General features: G+C 39.4%; 3 protein-coding genes across 3 annotated transcripts; 1 reads left to right on the top strand and 2 right to left on the bottom strand.

Annotated features, from left to right (window-relative positions):
* Positions 1 to 256: 256 nt before the first annotated feature.
* On the bottom strand, positions 257 to 2,187 carry LOC141814176 (uncharacterized). The gene is made up of 3 exons (XM_074702128.1): positions 1,627 to 2,187; positions 467 to 639; positions 257 to 377 (listed from the first exon to the last, which is right to left on the bottom strand). Exons 1-3 carry the CDS (start codon positions 2,185 to 2,187, stop codon positions 257 to 259), a joined length of 855 nt encoding a protein of 284 aa, XP_074558229.1.
* A 1,764-nt stretch (positions 2,188 to 3,951) lies between these two features.
* Positions 3,952 to 5,539, top strand: LOC141815263 (crocetin glucosyltransferase 3-like). The gene has a single exon (XM_074703184.1). The coding sequence runs from the start codon at positions 4,053 to 4,055 to the stop codon at positions 5,454 to 5,456; it is 1,404 nt and encodes a 467-aa protein (XP_074559285.1). The 5' UTR covers positions 3,952 to 4,052; the 3' UTR covers positions 5,457 to 5,539.
* Positions 5,540 to 10,291: 4,752 nt separating this feature from the next.
* Positions 10,292 to 11,673, bottom strand: LOC141814149 (zeatin O-xylosyltransferase-like). The gene has a single exon (XM_074702108.1). It carries the CDS (start codon positions 11,660 to 11,662, stop codon positions 10,292 to 10,294), a length of 1,371 nt encoding a protein of 456 aa, XP_074558209.1. The 5' UTR covers positions 11,663 to 11,673.
* Between the last annotated feature and the right edge of the window lie 7,833 nt (positions 11,674 to 19,506).

Here is a 19,506-nt window from a genome sequence, read left to right as displayed (position 1 = left end):
AGAATTACAACAAGATCCACGAATGCAAGTAAACATGAATCTAAAGAATCATTCGTTGATCCTTTTGCATTGTACAGAGCATGAAAACATTGAGGTTAATGTTGGTTACACTTCCGTGCTCCATCTACTTGCAAAACATCGAATTACAAAAAGATACACGAATGCAAGTGAACATGAATCTAAAGGATCATTGACTTGATACGGGATCCATTTTTATTGGCATTTACTTTTGAATTGTTTGCGTTGTCATCTTCTTCTACATCCACAACAGAGGTGCGGGAGTAAATGAATTGCCATAAGTAACTCCTACATCGTCTCCATCTCCATCATCTTCCTCTGTTTCCCATAAGAAACCAGCATACGCTGCAAGAACACAGCTGCCGTGCGCACGAGATTTAAGCTCTTATAAACAAATCATCAAATTGTCTACCATGCTTATAATTCAAGTGGAAACCTTGTATTTTACCTGTCCTCGGGAGCCGTTCTAACTGCCTGTTGGAAATAGCTAGAAGCCCAATCCTTGTCATGGTGAAGCTCCCACACTATTTTTGCGTACTGTGACAGGGCTTCTCCATTTGCAGAATCCGCCAATATTGCTCGAGAGTAATATTCCTCAGCTTTTCTAAGATCTCGCTTTTCCTGCATCGTGTGTTATGATGATTCGGAGGCAATTATTTTAACAACCAAATTGAATTTAAACCTCAATACAAAAAAAAAAAAAAATCGACGTTTCTATTTTAAACTGAATCTAACTATTTCAGTCGATTAATCTAATCTGAGTTCCAAACATTATCTCTTGTCAACCTCAAAAGAAAAGACAAGTTCCAACCTAGATTCAAATTCTATCCATTTGATGTATTACAATAAATGTTCATCATATGGCACGAGGAGTGAATTTGTTATTCTCAAGGGCTTGTTCAATGTTCAAGAGCACTTTAGATGAACATAACTAGTATTTTTGCAAGAAAGCTATATTGAGATAGTGCTAACAATACCAGTCTTGAGTAATGACTGTTGAGATTTTTTTGTGAAGTCATTTTATTTATTCAAGACTTATTGCTAAACCAAAGCAAGAAAAGAAAACAATTGCACTGCCTGTTGTGTACCAAGGAAGGAGAAATAGACATCTAGTTGTTATATCAAGAAGGCAGGTCTCACTTCTCGTAAGTCAAATGAGATTAAAACTCTCTCATTCAAATAATGCAAGCCGCCTGTAAGGTTTGTGGACCAACACTTAACATCCATTTTCACAATTTTCTGTAATTTGAGTTTCTGTATCAACAATTTTTCTACATGAATTCTATGAAACCCAAAGTATGCAGCATTCTCTTGCACATGAGCCTTCGCTAGGATGGCTAATGCATTCTGTTGTGTTCCGATTGGTCTCAGGTTATAACCTTACATATAGAAATGTAGCATTAGCCTCAGAATTCCCCAAAAGGTAATATGTTATCTCTTACATGTATTCTTGCTCATCGTCATCCATGCGGTTTGAGATAGTTAATCTAAACATGTTCGATAGTTTGTCTATACTACGCATTCTAGGCACAACCGTGCACGGTGTATCATTCAATCTAGACACACTAACTAAGCAGTCATATAATTGATCATGGAGATTAACAATACCTGATAAAGGAACTTTGCGTAATTCCTCAGCGATTGGGGATCACACGGATCCTCCTCAAGCTTCGCCTTATGTTGCATCTCAACCTCGGATCGCACGTTTTCGCCGATGAATGCATTGAGATATCCGTCGGCATCGAACAACCCCGACCCGACACGGTCGATTCCGAGCCCTCTCGCGAGGTACAGAGGCGACACGGCGCTGCTTCCCAAATCGCACGCTCTCAACTCGCCCACGCCCACGAACCCAAACCACTCCGCGGAAGCAGCATTGCTCTCTGCATCGCCGTGTTCCTCTTCCTCCTCGATATCTTCGGCGATCGGCTTGCGATTGAAGACGGAGAGGGAGGATGCGCGATCCAAAGAAACATGGAGTTCGCAGCGGGGGGTATTATTACGTCGGAGACGGCAGTCGGAGTCGAGGAAGTTTTCGTCGGAGTGAGATCGGCGGAGGCCGTCGGGGGCTGCGGAGGAGGAGTGGAGGTCAGCGGCACGGTGGCGTGGGGAGGAGGAAGAGGGGATGGGGGAGGCAAGGAGGGGAGTGGAGGAGCTCCGCAGCATCATCGTGATCGGAGGAGATTAGGAGAAGGAGGAACCCTCGCAGGTGAACAGAAGCGAACACCCGCGAGGATGCTTGGAACCGGAATGGATACGAACAGACGGATGGCGAGGCTTCTTTATAGGAGGGGCTGCGGACAGCTGGGGCCATCGCTGTCAAAGACGACCGAGCACGGAACTTGTGGGGCACCACACGTTAAGCAACTATATTTGCACTCTTTACTCTCTCTCTCTTTTTTTTTTCTTATAAATAGAAATAAATTTTTTTCGAAATTCAAATCATGATTCCAGACATTTTATGGAATGAGCAATAATACACTGTATATACAAAAATACTATCATGCAGTTTTCTAAACACATATGTATGCACTCCTCTAAAATAGTTGTCTGCCTTTTAAAAAAATAATGGACCAATATGATTAAGATTAAATAAATTTTCATAATTTTTCTCCATTATATGCAATCACATCCATTATAGATTCTAATTATTATATATAATTATTTTTTAAAACAAAAAAAAGTTACTTGTCGCAATAGACTTCCGTCACAAATTTGTGACGGGAATCTGTACCGTTCAATTGTAAAATTAAGATTAAATTCAGACTGTAGATTGAATGGATGATTTACTTGAGGGAACACAAATTCGGCCGTCGATTGAATAGGAAATTTGCTTCAGGGCCAATTCGAGGCCCATCCAAGAAACCAATTCGAATCTAACACCTGCATACAAATAAAGTGGAGACCACTATCGAAAAATCGCGACAATAAAAGAAAACAACGAAAAGAGACAGGCACAACCGCAAAGAAATAGAAATCAGTGGAAATGCACAAGCTTCTAGCCTTGGTGTCCAGCGTGACGGCGCAGAGGAGTCCGATCGTGGTGAAGGTTATCGAGGGTCGGAATCCAACCGCGGGAGAAATTGAAACGATCGACGCTCGACATCTGCGTGATCGATTCTCCGCCATGGAGACGGAGCGAAAGCCGGGCTCAGAGTTCGACGATTGGCCGTTGATTTGTACGCTTTTCCGAACGCTGCTGCTGGGTTTCCCATCTCTCGGCCGTCTCCCAGTTTCCTCAAACAAATCACTCATTCAATCGATGCCCTGAATTTAATCTTCTATTTTAAAATCGAACGATCCAAATTTCTGTCACAAATTTATGATAGGATCTATTGCGACAAGACCAAACCGTTTTTAAAATTTAAACAACTTAAAGTAATTTAATTTCACATACATCGTACATATATATTTAACTTTATGGAGTTAGTATATCTTATTATTGTCCCCGAGGCAACGGTTCAACGGAGTACGCGAGTTGTGCCTAGGGATCCGCGGTGAAGCGACAGCAACGAGACGTATTTGCAAGAATTTTCTTCTATGGGGAACGCAATCAAAGGATGCTGGGTCACGCAGGATACAAGCCGCAGCATAGCAAAATTAACTATATATAATATAAAAACATAACATAATATATTTTATATAATAAATTCCACTTGTATGGATCCCACATCTATATAATAAAATATGTTATATTATATTTTCATATTATATTTATCAATTTTCATTAGATAATTGATCTACTTTGGATTTTTATTCAATTCATATAAAAAGGAATTATAAAAGTGATTTTTTAAATTCTCACTAACTCTTTCAAGGGTCAACGGCGTGTTTCCCGAGGAGAGAAAAAAACAGAAAATCTTTTGCTGTGATCAAGGTCACGTGACGGATAGATCGTGGAGAGATGTTGCGGCACGGCTTCTGAGAGAGAGAGAGAGAGAGAGTAGGTGGAGGGAACGGTGTGGCACTGGAGGAGTGCAGTATCCATTGCTTCTTCTCCTTCGTTTCTCAGGCAATTAGGGTAACAGATCGGAATGGCTTCGACGAGGCACTGTGATGGCGTCGTGGTGTTGTTCCCATTCTTGGCGCATGGTCATTTGAATCCTTGCCTCGACCTCGCCCGCCTGCTTTCCAAACGCTACCCTTCCCTTTCCCTCATCCTCCTCACCACTGACGGCCATCTACCCCACCTCTCCCGCCGCGGCCTTCCCTCGTCCATCCGTCTCTCCGGCCTCCCCTTCCGCCCCACCGATCACGGCCTCCCTCCTGACGCAGACACCACCTTCGCCCTCCCTCCCCAACTCGTCACCCGTTTCAACCACGCCATCCAGGACTCTCTCCCCGCTTCCTTCCGCGCCTACCTCGCCTCCCTCCTCGAAGCCGAGCTTCCACTGCTCTGCCTCATCGCTGACATGTTCCTCGGCTGGACCGCTCCCATCGCGGAGGAGCTCGGCGTCTTCCATGCCACCCTCTACACCTCCGGACCTTTCGCCATGTCCATCTACAACTCTATATGGATCAACCTCCCCCACGCTGATGGCCGCCACGGAGACGACGACGAGATCGCCGTCCCGGGTGTACCCGGGATCAGTGTGCGCCGCCGCCAGCTGCCGCAAAAAATGCTCTCAGCCGCGTCGAATCCGGATCACCCCAGCCGCCAGTTCGTGCGTCGCCAGGCGGAGTGCTGCCGCCGCTCCCGGGCCACCCTGTGGAACACCGCGGAGGCCCTCGAGAAGCCGTTCCTCGAATTGTGGGGGGAGTCAACGGGGAAACCGGTGTTCGCTGTGGGTCCTCTTTTCTCCGCCGCCGGAGGGCGAGGCACCGTCGTGGACGACGGAGGCATCGCCGCGGAGTGCCTCGCGTGGCTGGACCGCCAGGCGCCTGGATCCGTGGTGTACGTGTCGTTCGGATCGCAGAACTGGTTGCCGCCGGAGGAGGCGGCCGATCTGGTGGCGTCGTTGGAGAGGCACTCCAGGCCGTTCCTATGGGCCGCACCGGCGGCGAGCCAAGCCCCGCCCCAGGCAGCGATGAAACAGGGGATTGGGATGGTGGCGCGCGGGTGGGTCCCTCAGGCAGCGATCCTAGGCCACCCGGCGGTGGGGGCGTTCGTGAGCCATGGCGGCTGGAACTCGACTCTGGAGAGCCTCGGATCCGGGGTCCCAGTGGTTTTCCGGCCGATAGCAGGGGAGCAGTTCTTGAACGCGAAGCTAGTGGTGGAAGTGCTGGGGGCGGGAGCGGTAGCGGCGGCAGGTGGCGCCGAGGCAGCGGAAGCGGTGGAAGAAGTGATGGCGGACGAGGAGCGAGGGAGAAAGGTGAGGCTCAAGGCGAGGGAGATCGCGGCGGAGACTACGGCGGCCGTGGCGGAAGGGATCAATGGCATCGGTGAGTCGCTGCGTGCGTTGGATGAGTTCATGAGCTTGGTCATCCGTCGACGTTGACTTTCAGTGACTGTTTACTTCCGTGTTTGCTAATTGGCGTATAGATTGAGAAATTAATATCATTACGACTGCATAAATTCTCCTCCAATAAATTAAATCGTATTTTTGTTCGATTATTATAATTATTATGATTATTATTATTAAAAAAACATGGCGTATGGATGAGTTAATTTTTTATATTATAGCAAGTATGCTGTTATAAGTGAAATAAAAGATATTTTTATTATAAAATATATGATAAAATATTTTTTTTATTTTTAAAAAAAATCGTCGAGTTAGATAAATATTTTTTCCTAATTAAGTTTTTTATTATTTATTTATTTTTATTTTTATAATTTAAATATTCAAACTCTTTAAATTTGAAAAGTATATTGGAATCGACTTTCATTTGTCATTTATTTGTTGATGAATTATATTTTATTTAAGTACTCTAATTTTATAAAAAAAAAATTTGTTAGTTAGAGGGAGTACTCAATTATGATTGGTCGCTCTATCAATGGGCCCGAGCCTATGGATAGTTATACTTCACATTAGGTTCGCAGTACGGTCACTCTAATGGGCGGCCCAAGCTTAGAGTAATTATATTTCTTGTTATATTTCATTTTTTGTCATCAAATATCTTTTCAGCTGCATCATGCCCAAAAGGCCAAATTAAGTTCTTTAGTATTAATGTCAGACGCTGCCCTAGCATGCATTATTGTTCTCTCATTCTTCTTCTACGACAACTTCGTGAAACATACTGACGTGGATCAGACTATGAACCTTGAGCTTTTTCTTGTTTCCTCCAAATCAAAGCCATCGACAGAACCTCATTAATTGACCTCCTCAATAAAGTGGCATACTTCCCCAGCTGCATGCCTTCAAATGCATGCATGTCTTCTTTTGTTTGGTTCACTTATGGCAGCTTAGCTGCAATCTCGTAGCTTTAATTTCACGTCTGTGCTTGTGTCCATGTATGTGAGAACATACAAAAGATCCAAACGTTAGTATAACCAGACCAGTACTGTGTTACAATTCTAATAACCAGATCAGAAAATGGTTTTCCAGACTTGCTATTCAGCCACCTGATAAATATTTACAGAGGATTTTTTTTTTGTTTTTTTTTAAAGAATTTTTCTTTTTTCCATCCAATCCATTTGTAGTCATTTGAGTGTATGGGGCCGGTTCCGGTCCACACACGGCGCTACACCCAGATGTGCTTTTCTACCGGATGCTTGCCGCGTAATTGTGACTAGATGATCAAGGGTGGTAATTCCAAAAGTATGAACAGCTTGCCGCTCCTACTGAAAAAATAATAATTTGTAGTGTATCGTAATTAATAATTAATTCATAGATATTTAATTAATTAAAAAAGTATTTTATCATTGCACCGTAAGTCGGGAATATAATTGTGATTGCCCCCGAGACATAGCTGAATTGGTTAATTACGACGTAGCAGACTTACAGAAGAGGACAAGGGTTTGAATCCTGACGAAGCCAGACAATATTCGGATCCTGTGTCGTGACCAACTGCAGTTTCTCGATTTACCTCCTCACAAATGATCGTGAAGCCGATCGTGTGAAGCCGCTAAGGTGGCGGATTCTACCTTTTATAAAAGAGAACATTATTTTATTTTTTTTATTAGATATCTAAGTCTTACAAACCCATTAATCTTTAGATATATAATTCAATTCCATATTTCACACGCTAAGTAAATCAGAAAAATATAATAGCTCTTGACATGACGTTCCTATGTCATCAATAGTTCAACCAATGCAAATTTTATATTGTATGGATTATGAACCCTCGCTGCTTGGGTATCTCACCTAGTCCCATACCATCATGTGGCGTGCCCTCTTGGAGCCAAGCATGTTTTTAGTTGGACTTTAGCCCAGGGATCCAATGAGTTTAAAGAAGAATTACCATTTAAATTTATGGTAGAAAAAAATGAAAAATAGATGTGAGAGAGGAAGATATATAGTCCGGGGACTTTCAATTAAATCAAAATTAGCCCGGAAATTATAAATTTTCTAGTTCTACCATTGCCCTCGAGGACATTTTATGCGGTAAAAAGATGATAACGACCACTCCAAATGCACATCAATGTTGGACCCATAGGAATTTAAAAGAGATAAATAATAATGACTGAATACTTCTTCAAGTGAATGGTATTTTAATCCCTAATGAATTATTCTCTTGAGGATTTAATTATTATTTTTATGTGATAATCTATCACTTAGGTACCAAATCGACTTCGTCTACGGGCAATATGTCAAAAGGTTATATGTTGATCTAATAATCATCTATAAATAAATAAATTAAAATTTTAAAATTGATCCCATGTGAGAGAATAATTTCTCAACTTTATCCAGAATTGGCGCTTATTTAATATGATAAATCTACCCTGAGATCACTCCTGCACGCGTTCAATGTCTTGACCCGTGGCATTTTAATTTGATGGCATAGCGGGGCATCAAATTATACACATCTAAATGAGATTGTTATTGTCCTAATTAATGATTAAACGGTAAGACATCCGGATTTTAACAGCTATTAATGATTAATTATTAAAAATGATAATTATTTTAATTTTTAAAATATTTTCCTTTAATAAATACAATCAAAGGATGATTGGGCATCTGGATTGGCTGCCGTATGCGCTTTAATGTTAAAAGGTGGTCGGTAGAAAATTTTTGTAGTGACTGGATCTCATGCCACCCCAGATTATGTAGCTACTGAAATTATCATTTTTTTTTTTATAAATGAGATTGTTGTTGTTTTTTTTTAAAGTCATAAGATCCGTGTCATTGTCGATAAATCTTAATTATTAATATTATAATATATTAAGTTTAATATTATAATGCATAAAGTTGGCCAAAAATTACAGAATCTTGATTCACGCACTATAGTTTGTCGTTTGGGAAAAAACAATATGAAATACATCGTGAACACTACCATTATATTATTATTATTATTTTAAATGGGTAAAAAATGATGATAAATTTCTGAAAAACGCATTCCAAGTTTTAGAATTTTCAAAACACGCAACGAGATTTCATATTTCTCAAACAACACACTGCTTTTTACTCTTCTAACAACTATCAATTATTTTTTCTCTTTTCTTTTTTTGGACTGGTACAATATTCTCCCTTCTTTTCCCTCTTTCCTTATAACATCCACAATGCATGGAGATATTTCATCTAAATATTTGTGATCCCCATGTCTACATTATCAATCCAATATCTCCTTCCTCAAATATCCCAACTTTCACAATCAAATATCTCACAAACCAAATATTTATGAGTCCCACCTATTACCATTAATTATCTCACTTTCAAATATCATACTTAAATATCATAACTAAATATTATAACTAAATATTATAAGTCCCTTTATTATTTTATTAATTTATATTTAAATAAACTTATTTATAATTTCTAATAAAAAATTAATTAATTTTTGAAAAATTAAATAATAATAATAAATTAATAATAAATACTACCCTAACCTCCCTAGCCTCCCTGTTCTTTTTCTTCTCTTTATTTACACTTAACATTCTATATATATTTTTATAATAAAGGAGCAATGTGGAAAACTTGGTACTAGGTGATCATATCTACATTCTCTTAGGGGATATTTGGTACTAGGAGATGCCCTTAAGGAGCAATGTGGACTTGGTACTAGGAGATCATGTCCAATATGGATTTGATCTTTCGGAGATCATAATCATATTCTAGCCGAAAAATAACATAACATTAAAGTCCCAATGAAAAAGTCGAAATAAACAATGGAGGGCGTCATTGGACTTCTTATAACCTCGGAAACCCATGAGATTTGAAATGGATCCAATTAGACCTATATATATCGATCAATAGATTTTGATTGAAATCCACTAACAGACCTAGACTATTTGAATTTCTACTAACTTACAACCACGAAGAAGAAGATCAACAATACCACATGTCAGATTTGATCCCAGATCAAGCCGAACATGTATTCCAGAAACCAAGATCACATTCATAGTCTAAATTCATCAGTGAATTTCGGTCAAAATTCATCAATCAACCTAAACAAGTTTGATTTAATTAATTTCAGACCTCATGGGTTTCTGAGATCACAAGAAGTCCAACGATACCTACCTTGCTTATTTCGATCTCTCTGGAGGTGTTTCAATATTATAATAACTTTCAACTAGAATGTGGCGGCATCAGATCATGCCCGTCGTAGTATTGATCTTCCAATACCAATCCCATATTGCCCCTTGATCAGAACAAAGATATGACACCATATATATAAATAACCTAAGTCTATTCATGAATTTTAGTCAAAATCTACATCTAGACATGTTCGATTGGATTCATTTCAGATCATGTAGGTTTCTAAGATGGTAAGGAATCCAAGGATGTCCTCTATTTTTTATTCTAACTTCTCTAAAATTGCTCCAATATTACATCAAATTTTAATTAAAACATGGTCTTAATTTTTAAGAAATCAAGCCCAACGATCCATATTGAGTATTGAGTGATCCATAATAGTGTTGATCTCTATCAGATCATATCCATCCATGGGGTATAGTGTTGATCTCTAATTGATAATAAACTCATGTTGTTTTCTAAGAGAAAGCAGAAAGATTGAGAGAAAATAATCAACAATTGTTAGTGGGGTAAAAAGTAAATTCGATGCACCTTTTGAAAAATTTGAAACTTAGATGTGTATTTTAGGAATTCTGAAACTTTGCGTGCCTGTTGGAATTTACCGTAAATTTTTTATTCGACTGCAATTTTTAAATGGCTCCAAGTTTTACAGAAAGAAAAGCAATGTTCGCTGAGCCACGTTTGTCGGACCATGCAGACATTCACCTGACGATATGCGCCACGAAGGCGTCCAGATCGGCCTTGGAGCTGCCACCCTCCGATGTGGACCGCCTCACCTCCGCCGCAAGCTCCCTCGCCCGCCGCTTCACCTCCTCCCCCTCTTCGCCCATCAGCCGTTCCACGGCGTCCCTGACAGCCTCAGCTGGCACCAGCCCAGCTCGCATTTCCCAGTTGCGCGCCGGGAACCCGACCCGAAGCACGTGCGTCACCAGCAACGCGTTGCGTGGCTGGTCCGAGTGCATCGGCCACGCCAGGATCGGCACGCCGGCGGCGAAGCTCTCGATGCACGAGTTCCACCCGCAGTGGCTCATGAACCCTCCCGTCGCCGGGTGAGATAGGATTTCCACCTGCGGCGCCCAGCCCCGCACCACCCTCCCCCGCCCCTCCACCCGCGCGCAGAACTCAGGCGGCAGCCTCTGCTTCTCCGCATCCTCCGAGAAAATGTCGCACCGGTCGGCGTCCCGAAGGACCCACAAGAACCGCCTCCCGCTAGCCTCCAATCCCGCAGCCAGCTCCGCCACCTGCTCGTCCGAGAAAGTCGACGTGGTGCCGAATGAGACGTAGAGGACCGAGCCCAGCGGCTGCTGATCCAGCCATTCCGTGCAACCGTGCCGAACTCCCCTGTTTTCGCTCGCGGCGGTATGGTGCAGCGGTCCGATGGCGAAGGTCTTCTTGCCCTCCCACCCTGGCTCGCGCTCTATCAAGTCGATGAACTGGCCCTCGATCGCCCGGCACGTGTTCAAGAGGCGACCTTCATCGGCGGCGAACATGCTCCTTTGGCTATGGACGAAGTACTTGAATTCCTCTGTTATGCAACCTTCGTTAGACACACAGGGAAGCTTCAAATGTTCGATCACCTCCTCCCGCGGCCTTCCGCTCCCCTCCCAGCGGTAGAAGAAGCCAGAGATGGCGGAGATAGTGTGGAAGCAGAAGCTCTCGACGTTGGGGAGGGAGGCGCCTGCGACGGACGTGAACGTCATGGACGAGTCATGGATGAGAACGACGCGGCGGGAGGAAGCGGCCAGAGAGCGGAGGAAGTCAGCGAGAGGGGTGAACACGTGGAGAACGGCGTCGAAGGCTGGCTGAAGATGGCCCGGAAAGTTGACACCGGCATCGTAAGTAGGTGCAGGGGAGGAGAAGTGAGGCAGCGGGAGGTCATGAAAGCAGATCCCGCCGGCGCTGCCGAGGCTGTTCTCGGCGCGTTCACGGACCTGACGATTATGGGTGGCGGAGCCGACGTAGTGGACGGCGAGGCCGCAGGAGACGAGGACGCGGGAGAGGTGGAGGAACTGGTTCAGATGACCCTGCGCCGGAAGCGGTACCATTACCACGGCTACATCGTCGGACGCCATGGCGAACAAGGAAACAGACAGTATAGCAGACCACGCGATGGATAAAGTATTATTATATAGATGAATTAAACACAGCGATGGAGAATGCCGAATCAAGTTTTTTATTCTCCAAAATTGTTTGATATTTTTGACTACTTTGTTTACGTATATTTGATATGGCAGGTCTTTAGGCCTCACATGGTAAGACTGGAATTCAACTTAGCAAGTTAATGGGTCAACGATCTAATTCCATATGACTAATTCAATTACGATTTCATCCAATCACTTGATATTTGACTGTCTCGGCCACCAAATCACCTCACACTCGGCTGTTTTAGCTATCAAGCCACTCGACACTCGGCTGTGTCAGCCACCAAGCCACTCGGCACTTGGCTGTTTCGGTCACCCAGCTACTCGGCTACTTAGCTTGGCCATGAACTCAACTATCTCAACCGCTCGAATACAAGCCCGATTGCTTTATTCACTCATTCGCATGCTTAATCTCGACAAACCTGATCACTCTATGCCACTCTGATGTCGTCCTTCCCTAATACCTCCCTATCTAAAGGCAGTCCAGCGACACCTAGTAACAGGACACTCAAGCATGTGGGCTCTGCCACAAGAAAGAGACGGTTATTAGATTGTCAGGCTTCTATCCTCTCAGATTTTCATTCTCAACTAAAAGACAAGAATGATCTACATACCCGAGTCATAGGACAGTTATTAGGTCTGCAAACCTTATCTCCTAGATGTTATCCTATCTGCTCACTTGTCAGGGGCATACAGAATCTGTCCTTACAACCACCTTGCCTCCTCACAAACATTTCCCTTGGTGAGTATATAAGTTCCGGCATAGATATGAAAACTCTTTCTAGAAAAATCCCTTTTCTTGAAGCACTATTTCTCCTTCCCTCTTGTTACTTTTTTTAACTGATTTGAATGTCGGAATGACTCCATCGAAAATCCCCGATACCCTATTAATCCGCTTGTTCAATTTTCTTCTTCAGATTCTTCTCACCGATGGAATCCCAGTGGTTAATGGTGGTATATCCTTAATCAATGGCTGGACTATCTGCGACATCTAACCGGAACACACAGGGCTAGTGATCGTATGATTGAAAAAGTGATTCAAAAGTCCACTAGTCCAAGAATAAATAAGAGAGCAATTTGTTCTTCACCATGTGCAGACTAGAGATCACTTTGTTCAACATCATTAACTGCGCCTTCTCTTTCATTGTAAAATGAACTGATATCAAAGCGAGCTGCAGAGAACATGAACCAGGCAGAATCAAGACAAGCGAAAACATCAAATTAAACGTACAGGTATAGCCTTTCAAATAGCTGTTTGTGCCTTCTCCCCTCATCTCTGTCAGCCTAAAGCAACCTGCAGCATCAACACTAATAATTGATGTCGGGGAGAGACGGCATCGATGCAATGTCTCCGCAATTGCGCTCCAGTGGATCGATCAGTTCCACATCAATTCGAAGAGCGAGATTCATGTATAGATTTTATGGATGGGACAGGCCATGGCACCAATGGCAGTGGCAGTGTTCGAGACGATTAGTTCTCCATCAATTCCAACAGCGACACCGACAGATTTAGATTTCATGGATTGCGACAGGCTACCAATTGGCCGGACAATTTGGTTCCAGCGGTGCAGCGTTCGGCGTGAGAGCCAACGAGAAGAAGGGCATTCCATTCGAACTTTGCTTGCTTGGTATATAGCTCAGAAACGTTTCAGGGCAGCTTTTACTGCATGAAGCCCTAGCTCTGTCGTCCACAACTTGATCAGCTCCTTTCCACGGCACCAACCGCAGATGGTAAAATTCAAAGGAGCGATCGAGGGACCAAAATAAAGCCATTCGTTCTTAGTTCATTTATCCTAAAGAGGAATGAGATATCAATTGAACCGCTACCTGATATACTACACAAGGTCGATCAAGGACGGGACGGATCTATTATTAGACAAGGAGGGCCATAGGCCTCCCGATGGTAGAGGAAAATTTTGAAAATTAAATTTATTTTTATAATATTGAAATAATGTGACATGTGGAGTTAATTGTTGATGATGCGATGAGTAGTGATAATAATGATGATCATGTGACATTAATAAAGTTAGTGGGGAGAAAATGGTTGAGTTTTAGGCTATAAATATGTTAATTGTTTATAAATGAAGTAGATTGCATTTTGGAGTTTAAGTTTCCTTATTTTTACTCTTCCATATAAGTGAAAATTTTCTTCCACAAACCTTTTTATTTTCAACAAATTAAAGTGGTATCAAAGCCACGTTGAATGGAGATATGGTTCCTTTCAATTTGGTGCTCAAGATGAGTAACTACGACAATTGAAGTATCAAGATGAAGGCGCTCCTTAGAGCTCATGATATTTGGGAGGTTGTGAAGAAACGGCTAAACACTACAATGAGCCAAACGATAAGTCAATATTATTTTCAACTCAAAAGGATAGTTTGAAAGATTTAAAAAAAAAAGACAAGAAGACTTTCTTCCTTGTAATCAAAAAAGTGAAAAGATACAATGAATGAAGAAACCCAGGTGATTAAAAAAATGACACATGGGAGATAACTTCACTTCCTAAAGGACACAAGATAATTAGTATGAAGTCGGTGTACAAAACAAAGAAGCATAAATGAGTTATCTGCTCCCGTAGCTCAATTAGAAACTTTCAGACTAATCACTTTAACAACTCAAAATAAGTGGAGAATACATCAAATAGATGTAAAATCTGCTTTCTTAATGAAATTATGAAAGAAGAAGTCTATATTCAGTAACCATCAGTTATAAAGTCAAAGGACAAGAAGATAAAATTTCAAAATTGAAGAAGGTTCTGTACGAGCATGGAATAGCCGGATAGATAGGTACTTACAAGAGAAAGGTTTCATCAATTGTCCTTATGAGCATGCACTTTGCATTCAGAATAAGGATAAATATATTCTTATCGTCTACCTATATGTCGATGACCTGATCTTTATTGGAAGCAATCTAAATATATTTAGAGAATTCAAAGAAACAATGACTAGCATATATATTATCTGGGCATCGAAGTGAACCAAAGGGAAGATGGAATCTTCATCTCATAAGAAGGTTATGTGAGAGAAATATTAAAGAAGTTTAAGATAGATAACAGCAAGCCCATAAATACTCGATCGAATAGAATATGAAGTCAAGCTATCAAAGCATAACGAAGGAAAAAGAGTTGATCCAACATTTTTCAAAAGCTTGGTTGGAAGCTTATGATATTTGACATGCACAAAGCATGATATTCTTTATGTTGTTGGTCTTGTTAGCCGCTATATGGAGATAGAACTGTCAAACGGATCAATCCATGGCGGGGCCCAATCTATGGCAGGCTCATCATATGGTGGGATGGAGCGGATCAACCCACCAACTTGGCAGGTTGGGAAATCTCCAACCCAACCCAATTTAAGGCGGGCCGCGGGTTAGGCGAGCCAAGGTATTAAAAAATAAAAAAATTAAATTTAAATTATAATTTAAATTGGAAATTTTTAAGTTTGATTATAATTTTTAAACTTCAATTGTAATTTAAATGGATCAAACCCACTAATTCATTGAGTTTTCTGCTTTATTCATCATTTAACAATTTTAGCTTAAAGGATATAGCAACAATAAATAGAGTAGATATGGATGATAGAAAAAGTATTACCAAATTTATATTCTTTATGGAAGATACAACGTTTACTTGGATGTCAAAGAAACAACCTATTGTCATACTTTCTACTTATGAAGCGGAGTACGTGGTTACGACTTCATGTGTTTGTCATACTATTTGACCCAAAAATTTATTCAAAAAGCTAAATTTACCACAAGAAGAGATCACCAAGATTCGAGTTGATAATAAGTCTACAATAGTATTATCAAAGAATCTAGTTTTCTATAATAGAAGTAAACATATCGATATGCACTATCACTATATTAGAGAGTGCATTATAAGAAAAAAAAAAGCAAGTAGAATATACAAAATCTCAAGATCAAATTGCTAATATCTTTACTAAGCTACTCAAATTTGAAAACTTTATCAAAATGCAAAATTTACTTAGAGTCACAAAATCAAGTTTAAGAGGCGGTGTTGAAAATTAAATTTATTTTTGTGATATTGGAATAATATAGTATGTGGAGTTAGTGGGTTGATGATGTAGTGAGTAGTGGTAATAGTGGTGGTCATGTGACATTAATGGAGTTAGTGATTTACATGAATTATATTATTAGCCTATATATATATATGTTAATTGTTCTACCCCTCCCTCTAAATCTAAAATCTTGGATCTGCCTCCTGAGCTCAATATATATGATGCAAGGTAAATATATATGAGGAGGAGGTAAGGAAGGGTCTAAGTGAAAGGGATTGGGTCAATATAGAATAACATCAGAATTTGATGAGCCATGGCATGCTTCAAAACTTGATCAACTCATTTCCAATTGGCCGAGTTAATCCAACTGACCAAGCAGAGAAGAGTCAACCTCTTGATTTCTCCACCTCCCAAGGAGTCTTCCAATAAAGACCAATTTCTCAAGGAATCTTTCCAACATAGGTCAACCTTGTGAGTTCCCGACTTCCTGACCTCTCAACTTCTTGACCTTCCGACTTCTCGAAAAGTCTTTCCAACAAAGATTGACATCTTGAGAAATCTTCTTAACAAAGGACGATCTCTCGAGAAGTCTTCCCAACAAAGACCAACCTCCTAACATGCGAAGTGACACTACGGTTACTAACATGAAGGGATATAACGATGACCAATATGAAAGGATATGGTGGTTACAAGTGCACCCTTATGTCTCTTGGACTTATCTCCATAAGGCACATCACTTGAGCTTCTTTCCCTATTTAAGATAGAGGAGAGGACTTTTTAGGGAGAATCATCTATGGTATCATCTAATTTCATCATCATCTTTATTCCATTATTTACTTCTTCTTTAATTTCATTTTGGGATCAATGATGACTTAGGCATAGTAGAAATGACATTACCAGATAACTCTTGATGAGTCATTTGACGTGTGTTATTCTTTACATATCATCGATTACATCTCAAAGACCCAATTGAGAAAAACAGGTCCAATAATAACTGATGCGGTTAAAGTCAATAGAAGAAAGTTCCGTAGTAATTAATTCATCCTTTGTAGTTTGACTAGAACATTCATATTTCGAAGGAACACTTTACATGTTGTATTTACGGGTTAGCTTTCATCTGCTAGTCAAAAATAAAAATGAGCTGAGTATTTAGTGTGATGAATGATAGATCATGAATTTCTATGAAATTTGATTTTTGATTATTACATTAGAAATATCATATGTCCATCATCTAGTTGAACATCGAATCTCAAACTTACCCTTATGTTGCACTTAATCATAGGCAGCTCACTCAAGAATCGATCGGTGCACGATGGAATCCAACAAATTTGACAATAATTAACGTACGAACGAATTATAATTACTAAGTGATGTTCTTTGTTGCATATGCCTAATGAATTATTTTAAAATAAAATTATAAGGTGGAGGATATCAAAAATAATTATCAAATTTAAGGTATTAAAATATATCCAAAGTAATTATCTCATATCAGTGTTGAGTCTATTTTTCTTGTTCATAGACTGTGAGAGGTCGTAACAAATATTAAACAACTGTCTTGTAAAAAAAATTGCTTGAAATGAATATATGAATTTAGTTCTCTCAAAATAAAGATAAAATTAAACTCAAATTATTTTTTTATTGCATTTGATAAAACAACTCAAGATCAAATTAAAAGCGAAATATTTAAGTTAAAATTAAGCTGAAATTTTCATATATAAAAATACATTAATTCGTTCCTTTTTAAAGAAATTAAAAACATGTCCAATCGAAAATTTATTTATATGTTCACCTTAGAGTTGTTATGTGTAAAATAATATTATTTGAAATTACTTTGACCTAAATAATTCCATCTTTAAGCTATTTTGACAAAACAAAAATAGACCTAAGATGATATTTTTTATTATGATTTTTATTTTGCTTTTTTCTTGTAATTAAAAATAAAAAAATATTTTTATTTTTTGTTTACTATTTTAATATTAAAAAAATAAATATCCTTTTTAAGAATATAAATAAAAGGCATTCTTTTAATTTTTTACCATAATTTGAAATTTTCTTTACTTTTAAAAAAATTATAAGAGTATTCTATCACCCAAAATATGTCCATATAGGCCTCTCTATTTTAATTTTGTTCACATTACTATTTCAAAATAAAAATAATAATTTCTTAACTTTAGATTTATTTTGGTATTTAATTGAGTCGAACTAATTAAAATTTATATTTAAAATCGTCGAACTAATAACAGTTCATAGTTTTTTTTTTTTGACATTTATCAATTTTACTAATCCAACAAAAAAAAACTTGCATCCACTTTAATAAAAAAAATGAACCGTCGTCCATAGTTTTGAAAATAAAAGATGTGTTCCGGATTACGATGCCATGATAAGAAATAGAATGAACTTTTTAAATAAAAAGATTTAAATTTTACTCGTAACACATTATATCTGAATTTAAAAAATTTATAAAAAATAAGACCTCAAATTGATCGCAGAATTTAATTTAGAGATTTAGAGTTGATTGTGAATAATAGCTAAAATGATTAAATATATAGATATATGAGTTTCTTCTCTAAATTCTAAAATGCCCTCCCACTCCTCCGACTAAAGCCTAGGTAGGCTAACACATGTCTTCGTCCCCACGTTAGTTAGAATTCATTTGTGCTTCCTGATTACCTTGGTGGTCATGGGGAAACTTCTATAAAATCGGGTCAGTCACCTCCTTTATTATATATATGATATATTATTCACGCCTAACTACTTCTCATGCCCACTCCATTCCAAGATTACTTTTCCTTGCTCAAAGTTAATACGTAGTGAGAGGATGTCAGTCTTATTCCGATGTGACCTTTCTATTGCTTAAGTGAAATTTTGAAAAAGAAAATATAGAGATGCTATGGAATGAAAGAAAGTATTGTAGGAGAAGAGAAAAAAAATAACATCTTCCTTTAATTACCTATTCTCTTTTATAGTCTTGATCGAGTAACGACATCTATTATGATATTAAGATTATCTTTTTGAAACGATCACCGACCACCCTTACTTTCCCCCATTTGGTAACGACCTTATGATCACCTCCTTTAATGCTCATCATTATTGGTCGCTTTTATTGTCCGCTGTTTCTTTTTAAAATAATACATCACTAAGTTAAACTTTTGTTCCCCCACCCCGATTCTAAACCCAATCTCTGATCTCGAACACCACTTGATCTTGAGCCTAACTCTCGGACGTCGATCATCATTCATTCCCAAGCTCGAGTGCCAAAACACTCTATGCTCTCGAGCCCTCCTACACGCAAGGCCCGAGTACTGATTCTAATAACTTTCTTCCATCTCTTTCCTTTCAGACCCAACCCAACCAGACCTAAGTTAGTACAGCCCACGTCTCAACCCCCTCTCTCTCTCGCTTCATATATAGAAGGATGATATGCTGCCTACCTATTCATGAGCACCTCATGAGTTATTATTATTGTTAGTTCTTTCAATTTATTTTCTTTAGTCTAAATACTATACCCTAAATACTATATTCTGAACTTTATATCCTTAAAAAAAAAGTTAAAAAAATAATACTATGTGCTCAGGGATAGATGTGCAATATACATAGGTTTAGAATTTATGGTATAATATTTAGGGTTTAATATTTAAGGTATACTATTTAGATTTAAAATAGCGAAAATTGAAGGAAACAATTAATTACACTAAGATGTGTATACTATATCAAACTCCAAGAATATTATTTCCCAACTACTTCAAGCTTCACATCACC

Source organism: Curcuma longa, chromosome 21, assembly GCF_044706935.1.
Source record: "Curcuma longa cultivar G26 ecotype Majalengka, Jawa Barat chromosome 21, ITB_CL_G26_1.1, whole genome shotgun sequence".
NCBI lineage: Eukaryota > Viridiplantae > Streptophyta > Magnoliopsida > Zingiberales > Zingiberaceae > Curcuma > Curcuma longa.
This window is presented reverse-complemented; position numbering and strand designations above follow the sequence as displayed.